This window comes from Pygocentrus nattereri, chromosome 28 (genome assembly GCF_015220715.1).
Source record: "Pygocentrus nattereri isolate fPygNat1 chromosome 28, fPygNat1.pri, whole genome shotgun sequence".
NCBI lineage: Eukaryota > Metazoa > Chordata > Actinopteri > Characiformes > Serrasalmidae > Pygocentrus > Pygocentrus nattereri.
In genome coordinates, this window is record NC_051238.1 from 12,954,155 (window position 1) to 12,968,244 (window position 14,090).

A 14,090-nucleotide genomic window follows, 5' to 3' on the forward strand; every position below is an offset into this window, starting at 1 on the left:
ACATTTTATGTTGAGAGGAGCTTTTACCAAAAATAAATAAAATAAAAATTGGTGTTTATTTCATGCAGCTACTGAATAATCTGCCTTACGATTTGGTCATGTAAATCCAGATGAACGAATTAAAATATACCCTGTAGCATAAGAGGTTTTTAATAGGCCCATCACAATTACTACACAATCCTGATCACAATTATTTTCTACAGTTGTTAGCTTTCATAATTATATGCCTGCATCACAATAACAGAATTTAACTGGGTGTGTTTTCATCAGTTGGGTTGAAGCAAATTAACGTTAAAAAAAAAACAAGACAGTGAACTGCAATTACTGATATAGCAATCACTAGCCAGCTGAAATTTCATGATTGTGACAGGCCTACTAGTTTGCTACAATACGCTTTTAGTTCCAGTGCAAAACTACAGCAATCTTTGGTCACCAAAAATCATGTTCTAATTGTTCTAATCGGTTCTAATCATCAATTCGTACATACTTACTCATCCAAGTTCATATTTAAAGACGGTCACTGACTCAATCAAGAGGTTGTCACTGACTCAAAGACAGAGACTGACTCAGCCATACTTTGGGTCACTCCCAAAATAATGCAAGACATTTTTCTGGATCGTTCTAGTAAATTTATTGTTATATTTCATTCTTTAAAACATACACTGATGCCAGACAGACTGGTTGATAAAATGGGACTGTAGAAGCAGAGATGCATGGAGACGGATAGGGGTTTGGAGATCAGGGCTTGAAAGAGGAAAGGGACTGTCCCATACTCCTTCATTTCATTCCTCCACTCTGTCAGCATTTTCTGTCTCAATCACAAACTTGCACTAATTTTTTTCAGTCAGAGGGATTGCTGTGAAATCACTGGCCATTCACCCTCCAGCCAGTTGACACGTAGAGTACCTCACGTGCCATGGAAACTCATCATGACGGTTGCCGTAGCAACACAATGTCCACAGTTCCCAGGGCGATTAACTGGACACACGTGTTAGAAACGATCAGTCGTCACCGTGGAAACAGAACTCAAATGGGGATACATAGCATCCAATCTGAAGACACAACGAAAAATGGCTTCTAGTGAACGTTTCCATATGGACAAATACTAATCCGACACATTTCCAGTCTTTAAATTTGTTGTCTTCAATAGCTAGGAGGTGATACACTTAACATCACCAGTTCATCTCTTAAAACAACTGATGCACGCGCACACACACACACACACACACACACACACACACACACACACACACACACACACACACACACACACAACCGTACTTAAATAGTCCCACTTAAGCTATTGATGCATTCATAGAGAGAGAGAGAGAGCACCTCTTTGTGGTCAGAAGTATGTCGGACGGTGCGAGCTCACAGAGAGGAGTCTGTTTATCTCTCCCCTGACAATCATCTTACACGTGACGAGCCACAACAAGAGGAAGGGCTAACAACGGGTCGTCTCCATAGGGAGGTGCTAGAGGAGGGGAGGAGCGCTCGCAGAGTGCTGCTAGGAGACACAATCATTAGCAAAGTGATTTGGTTGCATGATAATTAGCAAACTGTCTGCAGAGGGCGGAGTTTCAATGCAAAGCATCTCCAGGAGCTTTTGAGTCATCATGGGGGCATGGCTTCTTGCCAGCAGTTACTTGCAGATGGCTTCCAAAGCATCCAGCGTGCGTTTGATGTCTCTGATCTGAGTGGCGAGCGCCTGGATGGGTTGCATGGAACGATCCAACTCCTCACACCGTGCCATCAGTGTGTACATTCCCTGCAGACACGCAAAATTGTGTGGAGAAACTTCATAAAGACAACTGACTTATTACTAACAAAGCAACAGAATGCAATAAAAAGGTTTTTACAGACTAACGTTAATCAAGCTCTCATACCTTTATGCTCATGTCCACTGACTCTCCCAAACTATCCACAGAATCTCTGTATGTCTGAATATATCCCACACTCAGGGCGGTCATCTAAAAAAATAAAAAATAAAAAAAATAAAAAAATTTAAAAAAAAGAAAGAGAAAGAGAAAGAGAGAGAGAGAGAGAGAGAGAGAGAGAGAGAGAGAGAGAGAGAGAGAGGCAAAGAAAAAAAGAAAGAGAGAGAGAGAGAGAGAGAGAGAGAGAGAGAGGCAAAGAAAAAAAAAAAGAGAGAGAGAGTCCTTAGGATGTGCAGCAGTAACATTCTTTTAAGGTGGAATGGGAAAATTTGAACATGAAGCTGGAGAATAAGAAGCTGATTTCAGCCCTATAAAAACTTGAATGCTGAGAGGCATTTTACAAGAAAATGTCCTACATTTGCAGAAAGGTTTGATGTGAGAAAAGCTAAAATCTGAGCTAAAGCTTAAAGCACAGCAAAGTACGCAAGTCTGCGTTTTTGTTGATATCATTTTATTCTGCACTAGTAAATCAGCACATACTGAGACATATTTACAGACAAGATGGTAAATTGGACATAAGATGTTGGGGCTCTCAAAGTGGTTTTATTTGTGCAGGAAGCACAAAATGGCTCTTCTTAACATTTGGGTTGCTGACACTTTCCCTAAGAGAAAAACAATGCACTTTTTAGGTAATAACTGAAACCAAACAAACAAACAAACAATCTCCATGTTGCAGAAAAACTAAATTGTGAAAATTTGTGAGATCAGGGAGACGACGTTTACAAATGCAAACTTTTCAGGAACTGTTTTCAAGCAATAAAAAAAGGAGATGCATGATTAGTGTGTATATATGAGGGACATGTGTGAGAATGCTTACATTCTGGATGGTTCCGTTAAGGCTGCGGAGCATCATCTCAACACTGTGTGCAACCTCCTGTGTGTGTTTGTGCAGGTCCAGTAGCACTGAGGGGTCTATTGGGGGGATATCAGCTGGCCGACGCAATGAGCCACGTCCTCGGACCACTGGGCCTGAACAGTCCGCTGCACAAGGCACCAAGAAATATGCATGTAAACAGTTAATATCATGGTGAAAAATCAAATTGACATAATTTCCATCAATAAGTAAAGGCCAAATTCAGGTTTCAAGATTTCAGCTACTGTTTTCAGTTTTCATGAGTTTCATGCTTTTGGCAAGCAACTGGCTCAACTATAAGCCTCAACTGACTATATCAGCTTTGAAGCTCCAGTTTTGAACACAACACATCTTGGTATGTCTTGGGATTAGGACCCTACCAATATTAGCGACCTGCATTATCAGTATCAGCCAATGATTAACAGTAAATATATCAGAATAACATGTTATCATAATAAAACTATTTTTGAAGAGAACTAATGAAAACAGAATTTAAAAATGGACAAATGACAATCATATCTGCCAATAAAGCACTGTTCAGTTAAAACTATATTTATACTTTAAAGCTCAAAATATCAAATGATATTTGCCAATATTTTCGTTATATGAATTTTTAGCACTCTAAAACTGGTATTAGCCGCCACAAACTTTCATATTGTTCAGCCCCTTACTTAGGGATGTCATGTAATTCAGTGATATGAATTTAGAATTTTGCCTACTGCATATCTAGTGCACTGGAACACTCATGTAGCTTCAGCACATACGCCTCCAGTGCTGAAAATATCACAAACATGCACTCACAGTCAGTGTCAAGGCTGCGCCGGGAGCTCATTTTGATCTTCTGTTCTAGGTTCTTGGTGATGAAGTGTGTGAGATCACCGTCATGGCTAACAGTTCCCTCTAGTTCTAGAGCACTGGAGATAGTAGCCCTGCGTCCTTCTGCCTGCCCTCCTTTGACCCCCATGCCCCGTGAGCTGCCTCCATACGCATCGCTAATGCCGTCCAGACTCTTACTGTCCTGCATGCCCCTCACAACGCGCTCCCTGTCCCGGTCCCGCTCCGGCGCCGAACGCACCCGCACCTCTGCCATCACGTGTGCTGGCCGCTGCCAAACATCAGGCTCTGGCATCATAGGAGCACGAGCTGAACTGGGTGGAGGGGCTGGGACCAGGGGTGGGGCCTGCTCAGGAGGAGTGGAAGCAGTGGAAGGGGCATCATCTTCAGAGACTGAGTTGTTTGGCAGTTCTGTGGATGGGGTTTCTGAAGTGGCTGGGTCCTCAGTGGTGGTCTCTTTTACTGGCTGAGAAACAGATATGCTTATTATTACAACAGATTTTAAAATGACAGTCTGATGTAAAATCAACATACACAATTTTATCTTTAGCCCAAATTTAGTTCAAGACATGTTTGATATCCATACTTTGTTTGTTTAGTTTTGAACTGGAGCTCCAAAGCTAATGTAGCTAACAAGTAATAGAATGTTATGTACACCAATTAGCAATTAGAATGAATGCAAACTGCATGACTGAATTGTTACACACTGGTCTTTTAAACAGACTATTTTAGTTTAAATCTAATTGGTTATCTAAAAATGTAAAAAGCTACAGGCTAAATTCAGGCTTTCCAGATAGTTGCAGCTTTTGTTTTATATGTTATATACTTTTATTCCAATTCTACAGCATATCACAGCGTACCAGAAACCACAGAAGCAAGTTTACTTGAGATTAGTTTATACCCTGTCTGACTCAAAAGTGTGAATTATGCATGCAGCCTGCACAATGCTAACAGGTTTACATGAGCTTTCATTATTTGTTAGCTACACTAGCCTCATGGCTACAATGTAAAACTTAAAGGACAAACTTTTGGCACCAGATGCACCTTGGCTGATTGACTACATCAGGGGTATGAGGAAAAACTCTATATATCAGATTTTGTTTTTTTTAACCAATCTATCTCTAAGTGTACACGTTAGACACTTAACACTAGGACCTAACAGTAAGTGTGCATTTAAAAGTAGTACCGCATTGCATCACAAAGCCTTCAGGATGTCTACACTGGAAACGGCAAGTCTGTGCATTAAGTAAAACAATATAAACAAACAAAGCAATCAAACCTTTACACTAACTTGGGATGAGTATTATACATCACTGTGGAGATATTTTGGGTACATCGGAGGGTTTTTGAGAATTAACTGCCTGTTTACGGTCTTGCCACAGTATTTAAGTTGGATTAAAGTCAGGACTTAGACCTGGCCACTCTAAAACCTTAATTTTGTTTCTTTTGAGCCATTCAGTGTGCCATTCAATTATGACGAGTTGTCCAGGTCCTGCAGAAGCTAAGCAGCACAAGACCATCACCACCATGTTTAATGGCTGGTATGATGTTCATGGAATGCGGTGTTTACTTTATGAAAGATGTAACGGGACCCTTGTCTTCCAAAAAGCTCCACTCATTACTTCAGATTTTCATCCCCAAAGTCTTGGAGGTCATCTAGATGCTTTTTGGAAAATGCAGGATGAGCCTTGGGGGTCTTTTTGGTCATCAGTAGTTTGCGCCCATGGATGCATTTTTGGCCCAGTGTCTTTCTTATTATGAAATCATGTATAAGTGAGGCAAGTGAGGCCTGTGGTTCTTTAAAAATGTGCAAAAACAGTAGAAACTGGGAAGGGGGCAAATACTTTATCACAAGACTGTACACAGCTCTAGCATGTTCCTTATAAACTGTCTCATTTTGTAAATTATGCTTATAAAAATGATAGGGAAGGTCATATATCTCACTATATTATAGTAATTATCTTAAAAATATAATATTACTGCAAGAGAAATACAAATAGTTCTACAGTTTGCGATCGAGAACCTGTCACTTTAACTCTGATCAAACAGATTAATATGACTCATTCTATCTGGATCACTTTTCAACAGTGTCACATTCTCATTTTTACATTGCTGGATCTTTAACAGCATGTGACAACAGGGAGGTTCATGCAGCTCAGTAATGCAGCTTTTGTGGCTGAACAGGTACGTGGCTATCATGGCCAACAACACAGATAAACTGACGTTACGTTAGTTTGCATGTATCAGATTACTCAAGAGATGTAACCATGCTGATCTAGGATCCATGTTTGAGCGTCACGTCTTAACAGATTTGATGAAACAGACAAATGATGTGAAGTGCAGGCCTCACCTGCACAGAAATGTCTGTAGTCTCCTGAGTATCCTCACACTTTTCCACATCATCATCTTCTTCTCTTTCATCTTTCTCTTTATCCCCTCCACCCCGTCCATCATTAGGTTGTATGTGCACTGGGTCATCTGTGTCCATGTCTGATGTGTTTTGGGATATTGGCTGTGAGTGAGATGTGTATTCAAGCAGTAACTCGTTTGTGTGGGGCAGGCTGTCATTAGAGGTGTTTGTGTTGGTGTGAGGTGCTGAGTTTTTGTGTGTTTGTCTGTACACTGGCTCTGTGCTGTGGGGTGTATACGTGTGAATCTCTGAAACAGTTTCTTCTTGTTTGTTTTGCTCTGAACAAGCTTCTTCGTCTTGACACTCCATCTCGAAGGAGGCAGAGCCATGAGCGCTCATCCAATCGCAGGTCTCTGGAGAATCAGAAGTGTCCACCCCATTAGTTGCCTCCTGCACCTCATAGCCAATCCCAGAGGAGTGGCTCATCCCTCAACCTGCTACACAAAAAGTGTTATCAGTCACTATCATGATAAACTATAGATGTACAGATATAACCATATCTCCTGCTTGAGTTTACAACTGTAGTTCTACATTACTGTCACTACATTCCTTGGTATCAAGCCCTGCACACAATCCTTATCTTACCTGTATGCAGCACAAAAATGCAAATCTTCCTTATAAAAGAAAAACAAAGGAAAAACATTGTCTGTGCTCATTTGCACACACTAAACATTATGTCCAAAAATGGTGTAGACCCCTGCTCAATCTATGCTTCTTTTGAAATCAAGGGCTTCAATAAAGAGTTTGTTCCCCCTTTGCTGCACAAACAGGCTCTATTCTTCTGCGAATACACAATATGTTGAAACACTGCTGTGAGCTTTTGATTGCATTCAGCCACAAGAGCAGTGAGGTCAGGTACTGCATCACAAACACCGCTCCAACTCATCTTAAAGGTGCTCCATCACTCCAGGAAACACAGTTACACTGGTCCACAGTCTAGTGCTGGGGGCTTTATAATGCTCTAACCAACACCATGATGTTAGTAATGGGTGCACTATATGGACAAAATTATTGCGCAGAAAGAAAGGTCTATTAAGTCATTGTTGGGAGAGTTTGGTGTGGAAGAACTTGATCGGCCCTCACAGACCCCTGACCTCAACCCCATCAAACATCTTTGAGATGAACTAGAATGGAGATTACGAACCAGGCCCTCTCGTCCACCATCAGCGGCTGACCACACAAATGCTTTTCTGGATAAGTGGGGGGGGGGGATTCGCAGACCCACTCTTGTTGCATTTTTCCCAGAAGAGGGAAAGCTATTATAGCTTTATAGGGAACAACTCCATATTAATGCCAATGGATTCAGAATGGAATAACATAAAAGCTGTAGCTAGTTCTGCAGATGTAACATGCGTGTGTCCCAATACTTTTGTCCACATGTTGTATGTCTCAAAATGTCTTCAAAATTCAGTCATATACACTATAAAGAGATATAAACAAAGCTACTCAGCATGTTTTTATGTGAAATTTACCATTCTAGTCAGAACTGTTCACAGTGGTGGTGATAGGAACCAGACATCAGAAGTGTTTAATGCCTCTAAAACCTACATCACAACATGTTATTGCATGAAATGGTTAAAAGCACTAATGCCAGAGACAATGTTTACAATACCTTCCTGACAAGATTTTTACCTAAAATTGTTTTACATTTACATTTTACATTTACAGCATTTAGCAGATGCTCTTATCCAGAGCGACTTACAAGAAGGTCTTGTAGGTTTTTAAAAAGCATTTCAAAGTGAAGAAATACATGTAGGGTGTTTTCATATCAAACCACTTTACATGATTTTATATCTCATCTAAATTATGCAGAAATTCTGATAATAAATCGGTGGACTTCCCCTTTAAGTATCTGAGTTCACTAATGGAGGTTTGGATACTTCTGGACATACAGTACAGGTCTCATCTGAATTACTGGCTGGTATTATAATTATTTGCGCCACAGCTGCTCCCTCTCCCTTAACTGACAGTCACATAGAACATGAATCACATCACAGTTTTCATGGCACAATATCCAGCAGCATGACCAAAGCATAATCACAACTAGCTACGTCATTCATTCACTAGATGCAGCTACATTTACTGCGAATTAAGTTAGTAAAAAGATTTCAAGCCGAAATCTGACTTACAATAATATGAATGTCAGTATACATTTGGTTACGATGTACATGATTATTCTTTCTCAGTCAGCTAGCTAGCTACCTAGCTTAGCTGAGCTGTCCAGTGGCACAGATGTGATTAAGGAACTGAAATCATATGACGACGACACTCTCAGCTAGCATTAGCCACCAAAACTATCTTACAAAAGCAAGCTCGCCCAGCCATTTAACACATTTACGGGTATCGGACACTGCAGCTGAACTTCAGACTGCAAAAAGATGACACAACCTGGCGGCTTTCCTTTTAATACTCAAACCCAAAACAAAAAGCCGATCAGCTGTTCCCGTGTTTCCACACAAGTCATCTGACGTTAGCTAACCAAGGCTAGTTAGCATTAGCCGCCTGCCGTTGGAACTCAACGACAGTCGGCTAACTGCTAACTGCAGGCCTGAAACTTCTTTCTACAGAGAGATATGATCAATGTGTCCGTCATTATCACCTGATGGTCGGCCGAACACGTTGGTCTTAGTGCTAAATGCCAGGAAAACGCGACATATAAGCCGCGCTGTGAAGCAAAAACGATAAATATTTACCTCTGCACTTCTTTCCTCAGGATGAAGGTTGCCAGGAAACTAAGTCCCTGATAAATGTCTGACGTGTTAAACCGCAACGGATGGAACAATAGTTCCGCGTCGTGCTCGTAGGTTCTTTCTTCTTTTGAATAAAATGTTTATGCTGATATTTATACATATCTGAAAAATATAGTACTAATGCAGTAAATTGCAAATTTGTTGGGTACAACATGCACCCTTCATTTTCATTTCTCTAATGATCAGATGACAGCGCAAAGATAATCCCAATTCATCTCCTGAATGTGCATGCTCTAACCTATGCTCTGGCTCATTATTTTTACTGATGTACATTGATTACATCTGATACATAACAGAAATTTTGAAAAATGCAAAAATCAGACATGATTTGACATAAAAAAGTCTGTCAAACGTATGTGTTTGTCTGTAAATGTGTCTGGGGATACTTGGATCGACAGAAGTCGAAAATACAACTAACTTCTAAGACTGAAGTTTGGAGCAGACGCTATAGTGAACTAATGGCACTAAACTACTCTGCTGTAAAATATTAGCCCCAGAAAAAACCCATATTAGATCACATGAACCTTCCACTTAAGGCAGTCAGTCTGAAATCTGAGAGGGACCAGCTGCCCACGCCTCAGCTACCGCCACCAGCTTTGGACTAGCTGCCCACCCTAAATCGAAGTTCCTCATGGACTCCTAGCTATTACTATTACTAATACTACTACTATTAATAATAGTAGTATAATAATTTTGTAGGTAGTTTGACCACAGGAGGATAGGTCCCCCCTTGTGAGCCTTGGTTCCTCCCAAAGTTTCTTCCTCGGCTCTGAGGGAGATTTTCCTTGCTACTGTTGCCCCTGGCTTGCTCACCTGGGGGTTTTATATTTCATGTTAAAACTTTTACATTTCATACATTTGATTAGATTTTATCATAGGGCTACAGATCCACCAAATTCAAAGAAAGCAGGTAGAAAAGTTGATGTTTTTCAGCTATTCTAAACCAGCCTGAACTGACAAACCCTGCCACAGCCCCCTCCCACAAAGCACTGCATTAGGTCATTCTCAGGCCCTATTAGCTAAGGATGTTGGCAGGTAGCTTGAACGGGCAGTTTGACATATGTAGTAACAGTAACTAAGGGGTCTCTCAGAATTCTGCAAACATAAGTTGTGATGTCACAAGATTTGTCTAAGAAAAAAATGAGATGAAAAACATCAAGAAATGTGTAATGTAAATTATGTCACCCAATACACTCTCTCTGCTGCTTAGACCTGTCCTGATGAGAATTTGACAGTGGAGAAATAAATAAGTGATCATAAAAATACATTAAGTCTATCTGCAGCATCTATTAAGGCCCGAATAACATGAAAATGAAATGAAAGGAGCTAAAATGATAATAAATGGTGTGAGTCACTATAATTTCATGTATTCAAAAATGAATGAGTAGTTGTAGTGAAACAATGCTTGACTTTCTGATGATTCATCACAAAATTTGAAACTCAGAAATTCCTAAAGTATAAATTTATATAAAAATAACAAAATAACTTGAAATGAAATGGATAGTTTTGGTCCTGAAATATGACTGGCTGAACCGTGTTTGAAGTTGCACTTGATATATACACACCGACTATCTCACAACCCCTGAACTGTATTACTGCCATGTCACATGTTTCAGTCAGAACTTTCATGAAATCCAGGCTGAATCTCTGAAAGTTTGAAATTTTAGATTCTTCAGCCAAATAGTGCATTATTTGTTGAGTATGAATGTGGTTAAATCCCAAACAGCTATTTGTTAGCTATATTGTGCACTGCTGTGGTGCGAGAGCCAGTATTTAAATATCTATATAGTGCACTATGAAGGGGGCAGGGAGCCATTTGAAATTCATCCCCTGTGTAGGTAGAGGGTCATCGTTACCTTGGTGCTCACAGTGGTAATTTGGTGACCAAAAAAGTACTTAATGAAGTAAATGAAGGTTTTTACATTAAACAGTGCTATGTTATATGTTAATTTTTATACGACAAGGAGTTGAAAAGATTATGAAATGACCACAATGTACAGTGATGGGAGACTGAACGTGCCTGTCCTCTTCATAGGTCCATGATTCCTCGGCAACAATACACTACTGTACAGGGACTACATTTCTTCGCAGGATACTTGATTATACAATAATTATTAATAATAACAAATTATTTACTAAAAGGATATGTATTTTGTCACATTTTATTTTGGTTTATGTCTCATAAAAGCAAAAAAGCCACTTGCATTACTGTAGTTTTATTATGGAGGGTCACCAATCACAATCACTGTAATGAACAGCCTCTGTTTTTTTTTTACTTTATTATGAATTGATGGAAGAAATAAATAACATGCACTGTCAATATTGAACTCTTAAATAACAGCTCAGTTAGAGGGTCTGTGAGTACCAAACAGTATTGCTTAAAACTGCATCACATTCCTGAATGTGGTTTGCTTACCTAATGTTCAAAGAGTTAATAGTAAGTTAAAGATCGAAAACTTCCCATTGAAACAAACTGCTGCCTACCAGAAAGATATGATTGGAACCAAGCTAATGCAGTACCAGTTATGCCAAATATATTTTTGAGATGAGTTAGTCTCAAACGACACTATGTGTCACTGACCCCGCTCTGTCAGTTTACATGGCCTATCACTTCGAGTTGCTGTCATTCCCAATCACTTTCACTTTGTTATAATACCACTGACAGTTGATTTTGGAATATTTAGTAGATTTATTGCACATGTGGCATCCTATCATGGTACCATGCTGGAATTCACTGAGCTCCTGAGAGCAACCAATTCTTTCACAAATTGTTGTAGAATGTTTGTAGCTTGAAGATATACACCTGTGATCATGGATGTGACTGAAACACCTGAATTCAATTATTTGGATGGGTGACTGAATACTTATGGAAACACAATGTGTGTGTATGCCCTGCGAACCTGAGGGAGAAGTGGCTTAGAAAATGTGTGCACAATATGTGCACATTTAGTTATCACTGCATTCATTAAAAACAAAATGCAGTGTATCAGCCTAGAACTATCATAACACAAATATATTTAGCTTATGCTCTATGAAATAACATTAAATATTCAATTGATCATCCTGTACTCATACACTCCTCAGAGAAAAAGGAAGAGAGCTGTGGAGGGATGCAGCCAGTGTGTCAAAGAGGAAACCCTGGCAGGGAAGAAGAGGAAGGGGGCAGTGAAGCGGCCAAAAAGAATAACTCAGGGACAGAAGAAAACCACTGAGCTAGCTACATCCTTCATAACCAGTAAGTTTGATTGGTAATCCTCTGATCAGTAATGTAGAGACGGCTGATGTTCATTTGTAATTTTGTTTTCTATAGAAACCTTTGACTCCTGCTATGAGGTTGGAGACAAACTGGGTGAAGGATGCTTTGGCTCTGTCTATGAAGGAAGACATGTTTCTGATGGCCTACAGGTTCTGCTCACATCTCAGATTTCATTTTATTGCTCAATATTTTCCCTTCTCTCTTTTCACTGCTAGGAATTTTAATATCTTTTTGTTTGCGTGTAGGTGGCCATCAAATTTGTCTCGAAATGGGAAACTGGTCGATGTCTCTACAGCGTAAGTGCACCTACTTAACACGTAACACAAAATGGTCTCAGACCAACCCAGTGAGCTTCTCCCCATGTCCTTTACTCCTCACCATGTAATTATCTACTGTTCTGCAGCCTGTTGAGTCCAAGGTTGTTCCTGTGGAGGTGGCTCTCCTGCAGATAATGAGCCAGCCTCCCATCTGCAAGAACATAGTTCAGCTAATTGAATGGTTTGACGAGCTGGACAGATACATCCTGATCCTGGAGCGCCCCCACCCTTGTGTGGACTTGGAGAGTTTCATGGAAAACCTTGGAAATTGCCTGGATGAAGAGACGGCCCGAGCCATAATGGTCCAAGTAGTGGAGGCAGCGAGCCAGTGCAGCAAGCGAGGTGTCCTGCATCGGGATATGAAAGGGGAGAACTTCCTGATCAACACGGACACCTCAGAGGTCAAACTTATTGACTTTGGCTGCGGTGACCTGATTAAGACAACTGAATATGACAGCTATGCAGGTAAGATTTCAGCACTCCCCTTTGTGGAGAATCTTCAGCTAAAGGTGACTGAGTGTCCCACAGCCACTTAGCTGTTAACTGAAGTACTGTGCTTTCTCTTTGTTATGTTCTTAAGGCACGCTTCTGTACTGTCCTCCTGAGGTTTTTGTTAGTGGGAAGTATCACGCTGATCCTGCAACAGTTTGGTCGCTTGGTGTCCTGCTGTTCAGGATGGTTTGTGGATACCTTCCCTTTGCTGACCATGTGGATTTTTAACATCAAGGATGGCGTATCTGAAGGTAAGATAAATGAGGCCTGGTTACTATGTACTGTGGAAGGAAAATCGATCACATAATCAATAGTTAGAAGAATAGTTTTGCAGCAGAGCCCAGATGGTCCCAAATGTATACATTTATAATAGTTTCCTTTCATGATATAGTTACATCTCATCCTTTTACTGGTACTCTTCTGAAATTTAGTGGTTAAGTGTCTCTCTCTTATCCAATCCTGTCACTCTGAACAGAATGCTGTAATCTGATTGAGTGGTGCTTGGAATGTTTCCCATACCAGCGGCCTAGTTTGCAGCAAATCACAGGGCATGAGTGGTTCCAGTGCACCAACCAGGCCTAGGATGAGTTTAGCCAGGGAGGCTAGGAGAAGAAACGGTAAGCCTAAAATATCTAGTGACAATTGAGGAGATACTGTGGTCCACATACATGTCATAAGGAAACTGGAAATGAAGATTAAGATTAAAAGTCTGAAGGTTTAGAACGTTAGAATCTAATGCATATCTTATAGTTTATATTTCAGGTTATAAAGCGCTGTTATGGAGAGTTAATAAAAACAACAACAGCAACAAAAAGTTGGATAAAGAACAGTGACATGATTAAATACAACGACAATAAAAAAAGAATGACAGAAGTGGAAGAAGAACAACAGCCATGGAAGAAGAATAAGAAAAATGGAAAACAATCACAGTGAAAAAGACGACAGTGAAAAAGATCAATGACACTAAAAAAAGCACAATGATACTGGATAAAAGACGACAACAACAGAGGATAAAGGAAGGAAGATGAATGACGGACAAAGATTGAAAAAAGGAGGACGATGGTGGATAAAGGACAACGTCAGTGAAGAAAGGACAGCAACAGTGAAACAACGACAGTGAAAAAGGACACAATCAGTGAAAACACGACAATCACAGTGAACATTTTTTTGGTGAAATTGTAATTAAAGTCATTTCTTGATTCCATGCTTTTGGCCTGAACTCTATTAAAGGTAACTCTATT

At 40.1% G+C, this 14,090-nt stretch overlaps 1 protein-coding gene and 1 pseudogene across 4 annotated transcripts; one reads left to right on the top strand and one right to left on the bottom strand.

Annotated features, from left to right (window-relative positions):
* Positions 1–616: 616 nt before the first annotated feature.
* borcs6 (BLOC-1 related complex subunit 6) lies at positions 617–8,824 on the bottom strand. 4 transcript variants are annotated; one of them, XR_001857683.2, is made up of 7 exons: positions 8,728–8,824; positions 5,975–6,471; positions 3,592–4,090; positions 2,755–2,918; positions 1,887–1,970; positions 1,336–1,768; positions 617–1,052 (listed from the first exon to the last, which is right to left on the bottom strand). XR_001857683.2 is itself a non-coding variant. In XM_017693440.2 (6 exons), exons 2-6 carry the CDS (start codon positions 6,458–6,460, stop codon positions 1,643–1,645), a joined length of 1,359 nt encoding a protein of 452 aa, XP_017548929.1. In that variant the 5' UTR covers positions 6,461–6,471; positions 8,728–8,824; the 3' UTR covers positions 617–1,642. The 4 variants fall into 4 exon arrangements, 3 of the variants coding, with proteins under 3 accessions (XP_017548929.1, XP_017548930.1, XP_017548931.1); XM_017693440.2 differs by having other exon boundaries at positions 617–1,768; XM_017693441.2 differs by having other exon boundaries at positions 617–1,768; positions 5,975–6,468; positions 8,728–8,813.
* A 3,288-nt stretch (positions 8,825–12,112) lies between these two features.
* LOC108425017 lies at positions 12,113–13,077 on the top strand (annotated as a pseudogene).
* The last annotated feature ends 1,013 nt before the right edge of the window (positions 13,078–14,090 follow it).

What these genes read in the sequence shown, in the direction of transcription:
- borcs6 (XM_017693440.2), bottom strand. Translation starts at nt 6,460, where the DNA reads ATGAGCCACTCCTCTGGGATTGGCTATGAGGTGCAGGAGGCAACTAAT. An exon ending in GCGCAGCCTTGACACTGACT is followed by an intron (nt 2,919 to 3,591) that starts GTGAGTGCATGT and finishes TGCCTTGTGCAG; the next exon opens with CGGACTGTTCAGGCCCAGTG. An exon ending in CAGTGGACATGAGCATAAAG is followed by an intron (nt 1,769 to 1,886) that starts GTATGAGAGCTT and finishes GCGTGTCTGCAG; the next exon opens with GGAATGTACACACTGATGGC.